The 16,519-nt window shown below is 44.4% G+C and overlaps 2 protein-coding genes across 8 annotated transcripts in view; one reads left to right on the top strand and one right to left on the bottom strand.

The window, feature by feature from the left end:
* KLHL17 (kelch like family member 17) overlaps positions 1 to 10,624 on the bottom strand; it is a 39,794-nt gene extending 29,170 nt beyond the window's left edge. Inside the window, exon 1 of one of the 2 annotated variants that reach the window (XM_083513059.1) lies at positions 9,454 to 10,624. The gene's annotated coding sequence lies outside the window, so the exon portion shown is untranslated. Of the gene's footprint in view, positions 1 to 8,605; positions 8,709 to 9,453 lie in introns of those variants that run through there. The other variant, XM_083513060.1, reaches the window with a different exon arrangement.
* NOC2L (NOC2 like nucleolar associated transcriptional repressor) overlaps positions 1 to 16,519 on the top strand; it is a 125,304-nt gene that overhangs the window by 39,189 nt on the left and 69,596 nt on the right. Inside the window, exons 5-6 of one of the 6 annotated variants that reach the window (XM_083512971.1) lie at positions 6,881 to 7,030; positions 15,221 to 15,400. In XM_083512971.1, the coding sequence (XP_083369097.1) occupies positions 6,960 to 7,030; positions 15,221 to 15,400 (251 nt within the window). In that variant the 5' untranslated portion in view covers positions 6,881 to 6,959. Of the gene's footprint in view, positions 1 to 6,880; positions 7,031 to 13,460; positions 13,687 to 15,220; positions 15,401 to 16,519 lie in introns of those variants that run through there. The other 5 variants (XM_083512973.1, XM_083512974.1, XR_014528395.1 and 2 more) reach the window with 5 other exon arrangements.

Below are 16,519 nucleotides of genomic sequence, written 5' to 3'. Positions count from 1 at the left end.
GAAGTGCCCTGGGAACTATTTGGCTTAAGGGTAACATATGAACGCTTTAAAGTCCTCAATCCCTTCCCCCATCCCTTCTTAAATTAAAGCCTTTTGGCTTTTTAAAAGGTTGAACTTCAGAGCCACCAATGCAAAAACTTATGTTCCAGGAGAATTCACTTTGGATTAATGTTCTAGCATATATGAATCTTTTATTGCTAGGAGGGGGATCTAAACTTTGTTGATATAACAATAAAGAGCAGATCTGTACATACACAGCACTAAATCTTTTATCTAATCCCCTTTTAAAGCCATCTAAACTTGGCTACAAGGGAGGCGGGTGGCACTGTGGGTTAAACCACAGAGCCTAGGACTTGCCGATCAGAAGGTCGGCGGTTCAAATCCCCATGATGGGGTGAGCTCCCGTTGCTCGGTCCCTGCTCCTGCCAACCTAGCAGTTCGAAAGCACATCAAAGTGCAAGTAGATAAATAGGTACCACTCTGGTGGGAAGGTAAATGGCGTTTCCGTGCGCTGCTCTGGTTCACCAGAAGCGGCTTAGTCATGCTGGCCACATGGCTCCCTCGGCCAAAAAAGCGCGATGAGCACTGCAACCCCAGAGTTGGTCACGACTGGACCTAATGGTCAGGGGTCCCTTTACCTTTACCTTTAAATTTGGCTAGCAAGCTTCTAAAGTGGCATATGCTGGACAGGGTTAGGCTAGAAGCTGTTCACCCTCCATTAACAGGTGCTCCTAAGGGACTATTTCTATAACCAACAGGTGCACGGGCTAAGATCTGCTGCAAGGCAGACCTTTTGACCTGAAAATCCTGCCCACTGTACACAGCGTGGCTAAAGATTGTCATTACTCAATGGATGTGTTAGCATGTTGACATTAAATTAGTCTTGCATATAAAGCCTGTGTTTCCAACGCCGGATGCCTCTGGAGAGTCACTGTTCTGAACCTTTTTTCAACCCTCCTGAGGGCATCCTTTGGTTCTGTCTAGGCACTATTTGATCACTGCCAAAGCAGAGGTGCTATGGAATGACCTGCCAGTGTGCCAGTGTGGTGTGGTATAGTGGTTAAGAGCAGTAGTCTTGTAATCTGGTGAACCGGGTTCACGTCTCCGCTCCTCTACATGCAGCTGCTGGGTGACCTTGGGCTAGTCACACTTCTCTGAAGTCTCTCAGCCTCACACACCTCACAGAGTGTTTGTTGTGGGGGAGGAAGGGAAAGGAGAATGTTAGCCGCTTTGAGACGCCTTAGGGTAGTGATAAAGTGGGATATCAAATCCAAACTCTTCTTCTTCTCCTCTCAGATGAGGCTGCCCACAGCATCTTTGTATGAGTAACATTTTCAAGCAGGAATGTAGTATCCAGAAAGGCAACTCATGCAGAGATACAGAACTCTCTCTTTAAAAAAATCACAACACCTCACACTTAGTACACCTTTTCTTGTTTTTTGGTTTTTAACCCTCAACTACTTTATAGCCTGGGAAGTGGGGAAGAACCTGGAAATTACTTCTGAACTCTTTGGTCAGTAAACATAGCTACTCTTAGGCTACTTAATAACAAACAACCATTTTGCAAGGGAGTTAGCAGAAAAGAGAGAAAGCAACCCATGCTTCTTCCACTAGTCCACTGTATTTCCATGTGTGTTGTGTATTAAGATGCTTTCTGTCCACTGTGTCTAGCAGGGAAGTCAAGCAGACTGGTGGATGACTTGATCTGTCTGTCCTCCACCAGCCTCTCCACTCACCTGCATGAAATTCCTGGTTGTCTGAGGTACTAGGTGAGCTGTTAAATGTAAGATTGTGCTAAACTATAATTTAGCATTAGAAGCTGCAGCAAGACTTGGGCTTCCCCTTCTTCAGTTTGACTGCAAGGAAGAGATTGGAAGCTTCCATTTCTATTTTAAATTGGCCACAGTTTAGTGCGTCCTCTGAGCTCTAAACTGTGGCTAATTTTAAATATGCATTGTTGAAACAAGCCATCTTTGTAATCTACAAATAAGATTAACCACTGTTTGTCTGGGTTCAGATGTCACAACAAACTGTGGTTTATCTAAAACCATAGTTTAGCTTTACCGTGCACAGTCATTAACAATGGAAATATATTCTGCATACGCTCAGAGGCAGTTTATTATTCTGTTATTCAGCATGTTCTAGCCCCACAGTCCCAATATTACCCATTAGATCTGCTTGTTTGGTTTAGGTAGTGTTGAACAGCTAAGCCTTCCATCTTGGTTGAAAGCTCAAGTCTATAGTGTACTATGGAAGCAAATCCGCTATCTCTTTTTTGCAGCCCTCAAACCAAGCCGTCCTAAAAATAGTCCTGGTTGTTTCAAAGGACATGACGCAAGCCACAAAATTAATCACCCTCTCTGTTGCTAACACAGGTAGCTTCCAATGCCAGCCAATGGGTTCAGCATGGCATTTCATAGAACCAAAGGCCTTCAAATCCAAACTGGTGCTTAAAATCAGTCCCCATAATCGGGCAAAGACAACAGGTGCCCTAAGCCATGAACAGGGAGGATCAAGGCGTTGGCAGGCCTACAGAGCAGGCTGCTTTGGGCTCCAGCAAGTCAACAAAACCCCACATTGTGATTACTTTATTTATTGTGTGTGCCACTTTACAAAATATAAGGGGTCAGCTCCTGCATTGAAAGCTTTGGAGCCTAAATTTTGACACAGGAGGGAAAGGAGGCAGGGATAAACAGGGGAGACAAAATAAAGATAATTGAACTTTCCCCAGTATTTTGAGTCACCAGAAATGTGGGACATCTGCCCTAGAGAGGCCCAGTTGTTCAAACTCGCTGCTCACATTTTGAATTCCCAGAATGCAGCTTTCTAAGAATACCTGTGGGTTGCAAGCGGATGCATACAGACCAATAAAAAGTTCAGAAAAGAGCATGGAGAGCCACCAAAATTTTCCAGGGGGGTGGAGCAACACCTCTATGGGGCAAGGTCACAATATTTGGGGCTTCTTAGCTTAGAGACGAGGTGAGCAAGAGAGGACACGATGGGGTGGTGGAGAAGGTGGACAGAGGAGAAGTCTTATCTCTCTCTTGTGATACTAGAACTCAGGGGTGTCCAGCAAAGCTGAATGTTGTAGGATTCAAGCCAGATGAAAGAAAGTACAGTGGTACCTCGGGTTAAGTACTTAATTCGTTCCGGAGGTCCGTTCTTAACCTGAAGCACCACTTTAGCTAATGGGGCCTCCTGCTGCCGCCACGCCGCTGGAGCACGATTTCTGTTCTCATACTGAAGCAAAGTTCCTAACCCAAGGTATTATTTCTGGGTTAGCAGAGTCTGTAACCTGAAGCGTATGTAACCTGAGGTACCACTGTACTTCATAGTTACTATGGATCAGGAGTCAGTGACGGCCACTAACTTGGATAACTTTAAAATTAGACAAATTCATGAGGGATAGGCTATTAATGGCTACTAGCTAGGATGGCTATGTATTACTCCCACTCTCAGTGGCAGCCTCGGAGTCTCAAGTGCAGAGAGTGCTGCTCTTGTGCTCAGGACCTGCTTACAAGCTTCTGATAGGTATCTGGAAAGCCACAGCGAGAACAAGACACAGGACCAAGTGGGCCTTTGGCCTGATCTAGCCTCAGGGCTCTTCGTATGCTCTTCTTATGCACTGAGCTCAACAGGACTTGCTTCCAGACAAGTGTGCATAAGATTGCAACCCCATTGTTCTTTCCGCTGAGTTATTGTTTGCTTTAATCCCATCTGTTGTTGGCTGTCTTCTTAATTGCTTTAATTTGTGTGGGTTTTTTTGTTTGTTTTACTTAGCTTGCTTTTAGATTTTTAATTTGGTGCCGTAAGGGGTACTGATGGGGAAGTGAGATGCAAAGATTTTATTAACAAAAGCAAGCCGCACTTTTCAGGTGCTGCAAACCCCTTTCTCTGCTTTTGCTGTAAGACACGGATCCAGTTCCTCAATCCTACAGGCTGCCTCCCACTGGCTTGTGGGCAACGTAGCTGGGGCTTCAGGAAGGGCCTGCAGCTTTGTGGTATAGAGCAGGAATGGTGGAGCTGGGGCCCAAATGTGGCCCCCTAGCTCTCTCAGTCTGGCCCTCGGGACTCCCCAGGTGACACGCTTTCCCAGCCCTGATTCACACCTTCCTTAAGGGCTTTTGCGTGGGTGGAATAGAGTCCCTGAACTCTGGTGCCTCTTGCATTGCCTGGATGGAGAAAGAGAGAGATTTGTATGTATAAGTATTATAAAATCCTGCATGGCATGGAAAGTGAATGGAGGAAAATTCTTCTCCCACTTTTGTAATGCTAGAAAGCTGAATGTTTGAAGAGTTGGGACAGAGAAAGGGAAGTATTTCTTCAGAGTTAAAACTATAGAACTTTCTCCCATAGAAGGCAGCAATGGCTACCAACTTGGATGGCTCTAGAAGAGGATTAGATATACAGTGGTACCTCTGGTTACGTACGTAATTCGTTCCGGAAGTCCGTTCTTAACCTGAAACTGTTCTTAACCTGAAGCACTACTTTAGCTAATGGGGCCTCCCGCTGCCGCTGTGCCGCCAGAGCACAATTTCTGTTCTCATCCTGAAGCAAAGTTCTTAACCTGAGGTACTATTTCTGGGTTAGTGGAGTCTGTAACCTGAAGTGTATGTAACCTGAAGTGTATTTAACCCGAGGTACCACTGTATGCACGGAGAAGGCTCTCCATGGCTACGAACCACAGTGGTTGGCCCCTGTGAGAGCAGGATGCTGGACTAGATGGGCCACTGGCCTGATCCTGCAGGTTCGTTTTATGTTCTAAACCTCTGCCTTTTGAGTGGTTGGAATGGAGACTTCTCTGCAAAGGTAAGACACCTCACTGTTGGCCCAACTGCTTTTGTCCCTGGTCCCACCTGCCAGTGTCCTACACACATCCCTTGAAGGTTGTCGATCAGGCAATGTGGCCTCAGGCTGGAGTTGGTTTCCCACCCCTGTGGTAGGGCACATACTTTGCCCACAGAAACCTCTGCTCAGAAACCTCTGGATAACTCCTGCTAGCAGACGTAGACCATGTTGTTAGACTCCAAATCCCATCAGCCTAAGCCAGCATGGCTAACAGTCCAGGGATGGTGGGAGGTTCCTCATCCCTGGATTAAAATTGCCTGGGAACTGGGAGCACCATCCAGAAAAAGGAGGCTCACTGCTGTGTCTCTGCATGAGCGGCTGTTCTGGCTTTTACTAAAATGGATTAAAAACAGGGACGTGGAACCTGTGGCCCTTCAGATGGTGTTGGATTCCCATTAGCCCCAGCCAACATGGCCAATGGTTGGCATTGATGGGATTAGCAATCCAACAACACCTGGAGGGCCACAAGCACACACCCCCTCCGTGTCAACAATACTGAGCTAGGATAGACTGCTCTGGTATAAGGCAACTTCCTGTGCTCCTGTGTTAGACTCTGTTTACTAAGTTGAGTTGGTTTGGAATGAACTCTTTGTGTTCTAAGCTCCTAGGAGGCTAGGCAATGCCTTCCTTTCTCTTCCTGCTGTGTGGCAACTACATCAGTAGCACAACAAAACAAAACAAAAAATCAGGAATTCACAGATGCTGCAGGAAATTCGACAAAAAGAGGTGCCTGCATTGGTGCCTAAACATCCCTCCTCTCTTAGAGGAATCATAGAGTTGGAAGGGACCACAAGGGCCATCTAGTTCAGGCATAGGCAAACTCGGTCCTCCAGATGTTTTGAGACTACAGTTCCCACCATCCCTGACCACTGGTCCTGTTAGCTAGGGATGATGGGAGTTGTAGCCCCAAAACATCTGGAGGGCTGAGTTTACCTATGCCTGATCTAGTTCAACCTCTTGCAATGCAGGAATGCATGGGAACTCGAACATGGGACTCGAACCCACAACCCTAAGATTACGAGTCTTGTGCTGAGCAAAATGGGCCCTGTCCTGGGGCATGCTCCAACCTGCATCCTCCACCATCTATCATCCTAACAGTGGAAGAAAGCCTGCTGCTCCACCCAGCAGGGTTGGCGTTGGGCAGGCAGTCTGAGGAGGTTCCTTCCAGCTCTAAAATTCTGTGGTTCTCAACCAGACTTCGCCAACCTGGCTGAGCTGGTGAAGTCTGGTCTGGAGTCAAGAACCTCTGTACCACATCCAAGTATTGCTAGATGAAGGTCAGAAAGAGCGACTCATTCTTGTGTGGTGCTCTGACAATGGGGCTTCTACCATGATTGTAGAGTTGAAAGGGGTCCCGAGGATCGTCTAGCGAGTCCAACCCCCTGCAATGTAGGAATCTCAATTAAAGCATACATGGCAGGTGGCCATCCAACCGCTACTCAAAAACCTCCAAGACAGGAGAGTCCACCATCTCCCTATGGAGTCTGTTCCACTGTTGAACAGTGTGGTAAAGTTATGCTGCAAAAGGTATGCATGGGTTCTGAAACGCTGTCAGTAGGCATCTTGCCTAGGATACCAAGAAATAAAATGTTATCCCCACCTGGGGAAAGATACCCTTCATTTCATTTTTCATCCCACAAAGTCTGAATTAAAATGACCAGCAGTTTAGTTTTGGATTGTGCAAGAATGACTACTCCGTATGTTTCAGACTGAGCCCTCTAATTAGAAGGAAGCAGAGCGAGAGCAGTGACTCATACAGAGACTCAGCAGGCAGCCTCCTAAAAGCAGAGGCAATTCATCTTAGCCTTCCTGCCATGAGAGTAACTGAATCTGAAGAAGTGTGCATGCACACGAAAGCTTATACCAAGAACTAACTTAGTTGGTCTTTAAGGTGCTACAGGAAGGAATTTTTTTATTTTGAATAATACCTGTTAAGGCAAGCATTCCACTGAACTGAACTTCTGATTCGTTTTAAATTTTTAAAAAATTGTTACGCTTTTTTATTTTTTGTTTTATTGTTTATTTTAATTAGGGATATTTTAATGCCCCAGTGAATTTGCCAGCTGCACTTGATTCAGAGAGGCCACAAAGTAACCTGTCTGTCAGGAGAGATGGATTGGAAGGAGGCAAGGTCAGAACAGGCAGTCATGCAGAAATACAACAGTCAGCTTTCTCAGGGCAGGTAATTTTCCTGAATCACTACTTGAAAGAGAGTAAATGAACCAGTCTCATTTGATCATGAGATGTGGCAGAAGGATCTGTAACAGGGAAGATTGACTGGAAGAAGGCAACTTCAGACCAGAGACTCACACAGGGACACAAATGGGATCCTCCTCTGAAGGCAGGTAATTTTGTTATATTTGTAGTGTGGGTGACTGAATGCTCAAATTACACCTTGTGATGCAAACAAAAATTGCCTGCATTCAGTGTAGGCCGACTGGAATAAAAGGAAGCCCAGAACAGCTATTCATGCAGAGATGCAATGGGCCATCACCTGTGTGGGGGGGTGCACTGGGCTGAAATTTCATTCTCATTAGTAGACTAACAGCTCTCTTATGACTCTTTTATTACAGTGGTTTTTAAAAAAGAAATTGCTGGAGAGTTATGCTTTCTTAAATGTAGCAAGGGGAAGATGCATATAATTTATTAGCATTATTATTATTATTATTATTTAAAAACAGAAGCAAATAAGGTGGGTGGAATGTATGAAACAATTAGGAACACCCCCCTCCATGCACAAAAAGGTCAGTTTTGCATTGCAATTTACACCCTCCCTCTAGAGGGGGTAATCTCTCTCCCCCACTTAGGGTATGCTTAATATCTGACTCAAATGCTAACATGTGGATGTGATCAACACATGTTGCCATGCAGGTACATTTACAAAGGGGGTGGGATTGGCTGGGGGCCCCCTTCCCTTCTCAGTGCTCTTATATACTAGGAGTCTTTTCTGCAAATAGCCAGGCCAAAACAAAGACTTACAAAACGTCAATTTTTAATGGGGGGGGGGAGGGGAGTATGCAGTTTAGTGCTCCCCCAGCTAATACTTTCTCGTGATTTGCATCATTACATCTCTCCCTTGCATTCCCTGCCCAGAGAGGAGGGTGCAGTCAGGAAGAAAGTGCAAACATATTCCGGATGGCCTAAGAAACAGATTCCTTTGTGTCCATATTCCACCGCCCGCCCCCCACTTTCCATAGGGCTAAAATTGACGCAAATGTAAACGGACCAGGTGGAAGGCGATTTAACAAAAAAAAAAGTTAAGGAGGAGCTAGATTTTTTCGTCCCCACCCCCGATCTTTTGATAGTCCCGGTTTTATAAATGGTCATATTTGTCTTTGAAAACGCAAAGCAAATAGGCAGTAGGTTAGTTTTCAGATAGGGCTGGTGGAAGAATTAGTTTTGCTTTGATATACATACACACACTGTATATATTTGCAGCACTGGGATCCTGCCAGGATATGCAAACTCGGATAGCCTCCTTAAATTAAAAAAAAAAATACACACATACAAAACTGATCTGGGTAGCAGCAATGCAGGCTTCTGATACTGCAACTGGAGCATTTGGGAACGGGGCGGGGGTGGGGGGAAGGCGCGCACACGCAAAACCTGCATCCCATCCCCCCCCCCGCAGCCACTCACTTCCTTTACAGGGTTGTGCACCCACTGCACCCCACAATGACAAATCCGGCTCTTTTAAAAAAACATTAAATTAAAGGAGCGAGAGCTAGACTGCAGTTGTCTGAAATACGGCAGTCACCCCAGATAACCCCCCTCGCCGGTACACCAGCGCGTGTCTTCAAAAGCTTCCAACCGCAACACGATCACCCTTACGAGCAGCGGGATTGGGGCCCGTGCTTTGCCCCATCCGATCGACGCCTTGCAGCAGATTATTTGAGCCGCAGTTTCTTGGAAACGTGCAGCCCATAACGAGATCCTCCCCCCCTGCCACAACAGATGAAGGATTTTGTGGTGGCTGCCTTGTTGTTCGTCTGAAATCGTACAGCGCCTGGCGCAAAGCGAGGCAAGCGCTTGCAATCGCACGCAGCCATCCTATTTCCATCAAACAAGCCAGGCTGGGTTTGTGTGTGTGTGTGCAAGGAAAACTCGAAAAGAGTAACAAAGGAGAAATGAAAGCCAGCCCATTTCACTGGGAAGAGAGAGAGAAGAGGCGGGGGAAACGGGGGCGAGGCAGCAAGCTTTAGGCACACTTTCCTGGGAGTAAAACCCGGTTGAGGACCCTGGGGTTTACTCTCGAGGAAGCGCACGGGCAGGCTGCGTGCAAAAGTGTGCGTTTGAGATGTACCGCCAACCTTCCCGGTCCTGCAAAATGCGGTACCCAGGCTGCGTGAGAATTCCAAGTGGAGCCATTGCAGGTAGCACATAAAATTATACAATAAAATGAGACACACACATCTGCAATGGACGCACGTTTAGGCTGCAATCCTGTAAATAATCTGCCTCTCTTGTTCAGAACCGGTGCTTTCTTCTATTATGAATTTTCCACGTTAGAAATAATAATAATAATAATAATAATAATAATAATAATAATAATAATAATAATAATAATAATGCTGCAGAGAATTGTGAATAAAAGACCGTACTCACCCAGTTGACACCTCCAGGGCTAGAAAGCAAAGGTGCTTTCCGTGGTCAGGCACTTTGCTCTCCAGATTGATGGATTTTTTAAAAAGTTAGCCGGTGCAAAAATCGCTTTTCCCAGCTGATGGGGCGATTGCTAACAGCGGCAAAAGCCTCCCGCTGGATTATACTCCTCTCTCCTTCCTTACTCTCTCTCCTCTTTGCACATATCAGGTCCGTCTTTCTTTGCTTCCCTTCACAGTGGAAAAAACACCAGCACTTTCCCCCACCCTGGGCTCTACAGCAATAATCAAAAGGAAGGCTTGTTAGATTTGTGTGTCTGGGCTGGTGTGTGTGTAAAGTCGCCGCCCGCTCTGCAGTTTTGCAACGGTGGGTCGTGCTGTGTAGACTGTTCCTTGGGGATACAGCAGAGTGTCTTCACATCAGCTGTTCTCAACCTTTTTTTGAGGTCACAGGCCCCTTGGAGGATCTGAGGAAAGCTATGGACCCCCTTCCCCAGAAAAAAATCACTTAAAGCAAATATGCACATTTTGCATACATTTTATGGGAAATATTTTTTATTGAACAAAATAAAGTGAAACAATAAAAAGGAAACAAAATGCATTAAAAATGCAAAAAGAGGAAAAGCATACACTTAATTTTATTGCGTCGGGGACAAAACAAACCCATTTTTGTGCCCCCTGAAGCCCATCTTTGGACCACCCCCATGTTTGCTTGTTTATTATTACATTTTAATACCTGCCCTTCACTCTAAGGTCCTCTACAATAATTAAAATACAATATTAATACTAAAACACAATATTAAACATTATTTAAAACGGTTCAAGACAACTTATTTATTATTACATTTGTACCCCACCTTTTCTCCAAAGGACCTGAACACACTTCTCCACCTCCCCGTTTTATCCTCACAACAATCTTGTGAGGTAGGTTAGGATGAGAGAGAGAGGTTGCCCCAAGGTCACTTAGAGAGTGGCTACTCCACACTGGTAAAACGCTTCTTTTGCATTGAGCACTTGTCATGCAATGATTGCTATTGAACATAAGCAGGTAAAAGCTCTGTTGGTAGAGTACAATATTCTTAATCTCAGGGTTGTGGGTTCAAGACCCATGTTGGGGAAAATATTTCTGCATTTAGGTCTACAGTTCTATAATTCTATGAAATTCTACAATTCTATGATGCTATGAAAAGACACATAATGGGGTTGTACTCCACTCTTATTCAGTGTCATAAAAGACCTGTACCCATTCATTTCAATGGGTACAGTAGAATTTAACTGGATACAACCCAAAATGTTTAACTCTAGATATCAAATTCATTGCCAACTTTATTGCTTCTAGCCAAAAACTAATATGGCCCAAAGTTACATATCCATCCAAAATATATAAACAATTATTATTATTATTATTATACATATTTATACCCCACTTTTATCCTAAGTTGAGATTCAAAGTGGCTAAAAACAATTAAAAACATGATAAAATACAAAGTAAGAAACACAAATATGTTAAAAATAAATAATTACAATATATCAGAACACATTCAGAACTAGAAATGTGATCAGCATCGTCTGCACCTTAGTTTTTAAAGGCCTGTCTGAATAGGAAGATCTTCACTTGCTGGTGGAAGGATAACAAAGAGGGATCTAAGGTAATATCTAGTGGGAGAGAATTCCATGCATAAATATTATATTAACTTCTCTCCAGATTAAAAAACAGGTACAATAAATCCTCTTCTCCACAGATTTGCAAAACAAGCATGCATAAGATTGGACTGTAGGCTACTGTCTCTCATGCTGTGTACACACTATAACTTTAAAGCACATTTGGAGCATATTCTTTCCCTCAATGAATTCTGGGCACTGTAGTTCACTCCTCGCTAAATTACAATACCCAGCAACCCTTAACAAACTAAAGTCCCCATAATTTTTTGAGTGAAATAATGTCCTTCGGATGTGATTTAAAGGTACAGTGTATACACACCTTCACTATCCCATATCTGCAATATAAATAGTTTGCAGGGTTGTTGTAAGTATCGGGGGGGGGGGAATAAAGCAGGAAGATAATAGAGTCTTGGGGCACTTTTTAAAAGACTTATTGTGGCATAAGCATTTGTGGACAAAATGTGAATGCTAAGTACTGTATCACCATTCCCTCTATTTCTGATGTCCAGATGGTGAGTGCCAAGCCTTATGTAGCAAAAACAGCACCAACCCAAACACAAGTGGAACATATCAGCAGGCCACAAGGGAGACCACAAGGTTTTGCAGAAGGACAAAAATATCCCTATCAGTCATTTAAGATCTACTAAGGGATGCCCTGGTTGTTATTCTCCATTTAGCTTCTGCTGGGTAAGGGATGATGAATCATAGAATCATAGAGTTGGAAGAGACCACAAGGGCCATCGAGTCCAACCCCCTGCCAAGCAGGAAACCCCATCAGAGCACTCCTGACATATGGTTGTCAAGCCTCTGCTTAAAGACCTCCAAAGAAGGAGACTCCACCACACCCCTTGGCAGCAAATCCCACTGTCGAACAGCTCTTACTGAAAGGCAGGGCATTCTCAGCAGTGGCCCCTCTGATTACGAAACTCTCTCCTAAATCACATCCTTTTGCTGCCCCCTGTTGGCGTTACTTAGGCACAAGCAAGGTGAACATATTATCTTTTCACCTATACTGTATACCTTTGAAATGTAACCAGCCTTCTTGCCAGCACTCTTGCTTTGTATATGTAGTTTCAGTGTTGTTAACCCCTTTTTCTGTATTGTGTGACCTATGAGATACAGTATTGCCAACTGCTCTGTGCTCCCACTGGGTAGGGCCATAGCTCAGTGGCAGAGCCTCTGTTTTGCATGCAGAAGGTGCCAGGTTCATCTGTTGGGAGAGACTTCCTGTCTGTTTTAAACCCTGGAGAGCCACAGCCAGTCAGTACAGTATTTACAATACAGAACATAGATAGATGGCCCTAATGGTCTGAGCTGGTATAAGGTGTCTTCCTATGTTCCTATGTCTGTCCTTCCTCTAGAAAGGGGCTTCTTTTTCCAGTGCAGCAAGATCTCCCATATATTTTAGTCTCAACTTCCTTTTCCACTCTCAAAGGGAGAAATCGATCACTTATATATTCGGAGGGGCGGGGCTACAGTTTCCTTAGAACAGGGGTCAGCAGGGGGCTGGTCCACTGTCCCTCAGACCTTGGTGGGGCTGGACTATATTTTGTGGGGGGAAATGAACGAATTCCTGTGCCCCACAAATAACCCAGAGATGCATTTTAAATAAAAACATGCATTCTACTCATGTAAAAACACACTGACCATCCGTGGGTCGGATTTAGAAGGTAAACTGAGCCTTAGTTTGCCTAGCCATGCCTTTTAGAAGATCCACGTCTTACCCCCACACCAGCCCTGGGAACTGTAGTTTCTTAAGGGTGCTGGGAACTGTAGCTCTGCAAGGGGTAAACAGTTCCCGGGATTCTTTGGGCTCTCCCCAATAGAGAGCCAGTGTGGTGTAGTGGTTAAGAGTGGTGGACTCGTAATCTGGTGAACTGGGTTCGATTCCCCGCTCCTCCACATGCAGCTGCTGGGTGACCTTGGGCTAGTCACACTTCTCTGAAGTCTCTCAGCTTCACCTCAGAGTGTTTGTTGTGGGGGAGGAAGGGAAAAGGAGATTGCTAGCCGCTTTCAGACTCCTTAAAGGGTAGTGAAAGGCGGGATATCAAGTCCAAACTATTCTTCTTCTTTGGGTGCGGAAGGGATGTGCTTTGAATGCGTGTTGTGCACAGCAGTCATTACATCTCTCAAGCTCTACTTTGGGCGAGTCCCCACCGTTTCCTATCATTCGTGCAACAGTCGCTTGGCACCTCTATATATCTCAGAGAAGAGTCTGCGGTGGGTGCGAGAAAAGACACATCCGCGCGCGCACACGACTCCAAGCTGTGAAATTAAACGGTGCAACATTTCCCCAGAATTTTTGTGTTGTTTTTTTTTTGTATGTGTGTGCGCAAACGCGCCCGCCCGCTTCGTGCCCTGTTCAAAGCCTGATTCCGTTTCTTTCCCTCCGCTCGCCGGGCCCGTGAACCTAAAGATCAACCGGGGCCGGCTTCCCTCCCAGTCTCCTCCTCCTCTTTCTTCCTCCTCCTCTTTGCTACTGTTGCATTTTGGGAGAGGAAGTGCCCGGACCACGTTGCTGCCGCTGGGAGCGGACGGAGGCGCGAGCGCAAAGCATGGCCGCTTCCAGCAAGAGGTGAGTGTGGCTTTGCAGCCAGGTAGCCTCGCAGGCGTTTAACAGAGCTAGCTCTTTTTCTAGAAGATGCACAGTATCATAGAATGGTAGAGTTGGAAGGGATCCCCGAGGGTCGTCGAGCCCAAATCCTTAAGCAATGCAGGAATCTCATCACGCGGTCCCGCCTCCATTTTGAAACCGGACCGGTCCCACCTTAGCTTTGCAAATGTGTTCGCTCCCAAGATATCTCCCAACTGTTCCCTTGGAGGGTTTGCATGGTTTGCGATAATTCGGGCTATGGAGAAAGAGAGTAATGGAAGTTCTCATTCGTTTCCCCTGCGCGTGTTTGCGGATTTCCCTAAATCGTGGGGGCTGCAAGGAATACCTGGGAAGTTAATGGAACAATTTCTCATCTTCTAATCCCTGGATCTGTTTTTATTGGAATTGGTTACTTGTGTGTCTTCACGATCAGTGTTTATGGAGTTGTTTATATCGTGTGTTTTAATTATAGGTGCTCATATTTTAATCTTTATGTAATTGGGGTTTTATACTTAGCTTAGGAATCTGCTTTGACCATAAGGAGATATACAGATAAATCAATAACAACAACACTAATAATACAAGTAATATACTTTTTTTTAAAAAAGCTGGGAATTATTTTCATTGAACACAGTAGGAATTATTTTCTCCCCCCCCCCCCGAGAAACAGTGCTGAACTATATGGGCCATTGGCCTGACCCAGCAGACTTCTTACTAGGTTTCAGGGTGGGTTACACGCAATGTTAAAAACGGTTTAAAACAACAACTTGAGGTATTCAGGGTCCTGGGCCACATAAGGTTTTATAGGTCAAAACCAGCCCTTTGAATTGAACCCAGAAACTAATCTGATACAATTGCTAAACGATAATCAATAAAAATAACTGCAAGTCATAATGCATAAAACACCACAAAACATGCAAAACCATGTAAAAGGATCAAATTGACAAACAAGGATTCATAACTTATAAAATTAATTGTTTTAAAATACCCTTGAATTTATCTCTTCCCAGCTGCTTGTGCTGTTCTCAAAAGTCATGGTTTGGGAAAGGCTCCTAGCTAGGACTGAAAGGTGGGGCAAGGCAGGTGGAAAAAGCCATTGCCTGATGAACAGCAGAAAGTCTCTCTCCTCTCACAGTTCTTTAAATTTGTTAGTTGCCTTCTCTTGCCCAAAGCAACCCAAAGTGACTTAAAACCAAACAGACAGACAGAATAAAACCCTATAGATGCATTACAACCAATTGTTGTTATATACATAATTTAAATAAATGCATTTAATTACTAAATAATGATTAGTAGCCAGTGCAGTCAGACCATTGCAACTGAAAGAATGAGGTAGGAAAGTCCTCAGTTTGCCCAGGCCTGTGGCCATTCAATCCTGTGCTATGGTCCTTGGATGATGCTCTTGACACCTGAAATGCAGATTTTTTTCCAGCGAGGCTCACACCTCTATTCTTTTTTGAAACTCTGTTCTTCGTCTTTTGTTTACCCATTTTGTCCCTTGCCTCTCTGGGAACAGAAAACTTGCTGAGCTGAGTGTGGATGAGTTCCTGACTTCCGGATTTGATTCTGACGTGGATGACGAGTTGCAGGAGGAAGCCTTGAATTCCAGAGAGGATGGGGTTCATAAAAAGCTCAGCCAGAATGGGAAGGCCCCCGTCAAGAAGAAAGGAGGGCTAAAATCAAAAGCTGTGGAAAAGTAAGAAAGGAAAATGTTCCTTGTTTTTAGAATTTTCTAAAATGCTTTTCATTACATTTTGAAATGTACAAAACAAACCACAATTTTTTTTGTTTGTTTTAAAAACATTTGAAATACAGTGAAGTACAGTGCATTAGAGTAATAGTTTTAGCTAGTTTTTTTTATATATATTGCATCTTTGTAAAGCGCTTGGAGACTCTTGTAGTTTGAGGGTATATCAGTTGTTCAAACAAAAAATAAAATAAATGATATCCAACTATGGTTTACTCAGAGCTTCCCCCCCCCCCATAATGTTTTGTTTTTCCATTTTATAATGTATATACAGGGGTACCTTGGGTTAAGTACTTAATTCGTTCCGGAGGTCCGTTCTTAACTTGAAACTGTTCTTAACCTGAAGCACCACTTTAGCTAATGGTGTCTCCTGCTGCTGTGCCGCCGGAGCACGATTTCTGTTCTCATACTGAAGCAAAGTTCTTAACCCGAGGTACTATTTCTGGGTTAGCGGAGTCTGTAACCTGAAGCGTATGCAACCCGAGGTACCACTGTAAAACAGAGAGCAAATACAGCAACAGATGAAAATTAGAAGATGAAAAACAAATCTATAAAATAGGCATGTAGAATGAGTGCAGTTGCACATTGGTAAAAAAAAAAGCCCAAGTAAAGACTTATCAGCGTTATCAATTTATCAAATATAGTTCCAGATTTGCCAGCCTTGTGACAAGAGTCGTCTTGGAAACGATGGTTCCGCTGTATGTGTAATGAAAGCACACCAAGTCATAAAAAGTGTCTGCTTCCATTCCGGAAGTCCATTCGACTTCCAAAATGTTTGGAAACCAAAGCGCGGCTTCTGATTGGCTGCAGGAAGCTCCTGCAGCCAACCAGAAGCCGCGGACGCCCCGCTGAACATTCGGCTTCCAAAAATAGTTCGCAAACCGGAACACTCACTTCTGGGTTTTGCGGCGTTTGGGAGCCAAAACGTTCGGGAACTAAGCTGTTTGAAAAGCAAGGTACGACTGTATTCAGATGTACTTAGAGGGGACCCACTGAAATTAAAAAAAGATAGAGGAAAGGCGAATAAGAGGTGACATGACACAAGATTATAAAATTATGCATGGCATG

This window comes from Podarcis liolepis (assembly GCF_965112155.1).
Source record: "Podarcis liolepis genome assembly, chromosome: 7".
Lineage (NCBI taxonomy): Eukaryota > Metazoa > Chordata > Lepidosauria > Squamata > Lacertidae > Podarcis > Podarcis liolepis.
The sequence above is the reverse complement of the archived record's forward strand: the minus strand, read 5'-3'. Positions and strand labels throughout refer to the sequence as shown.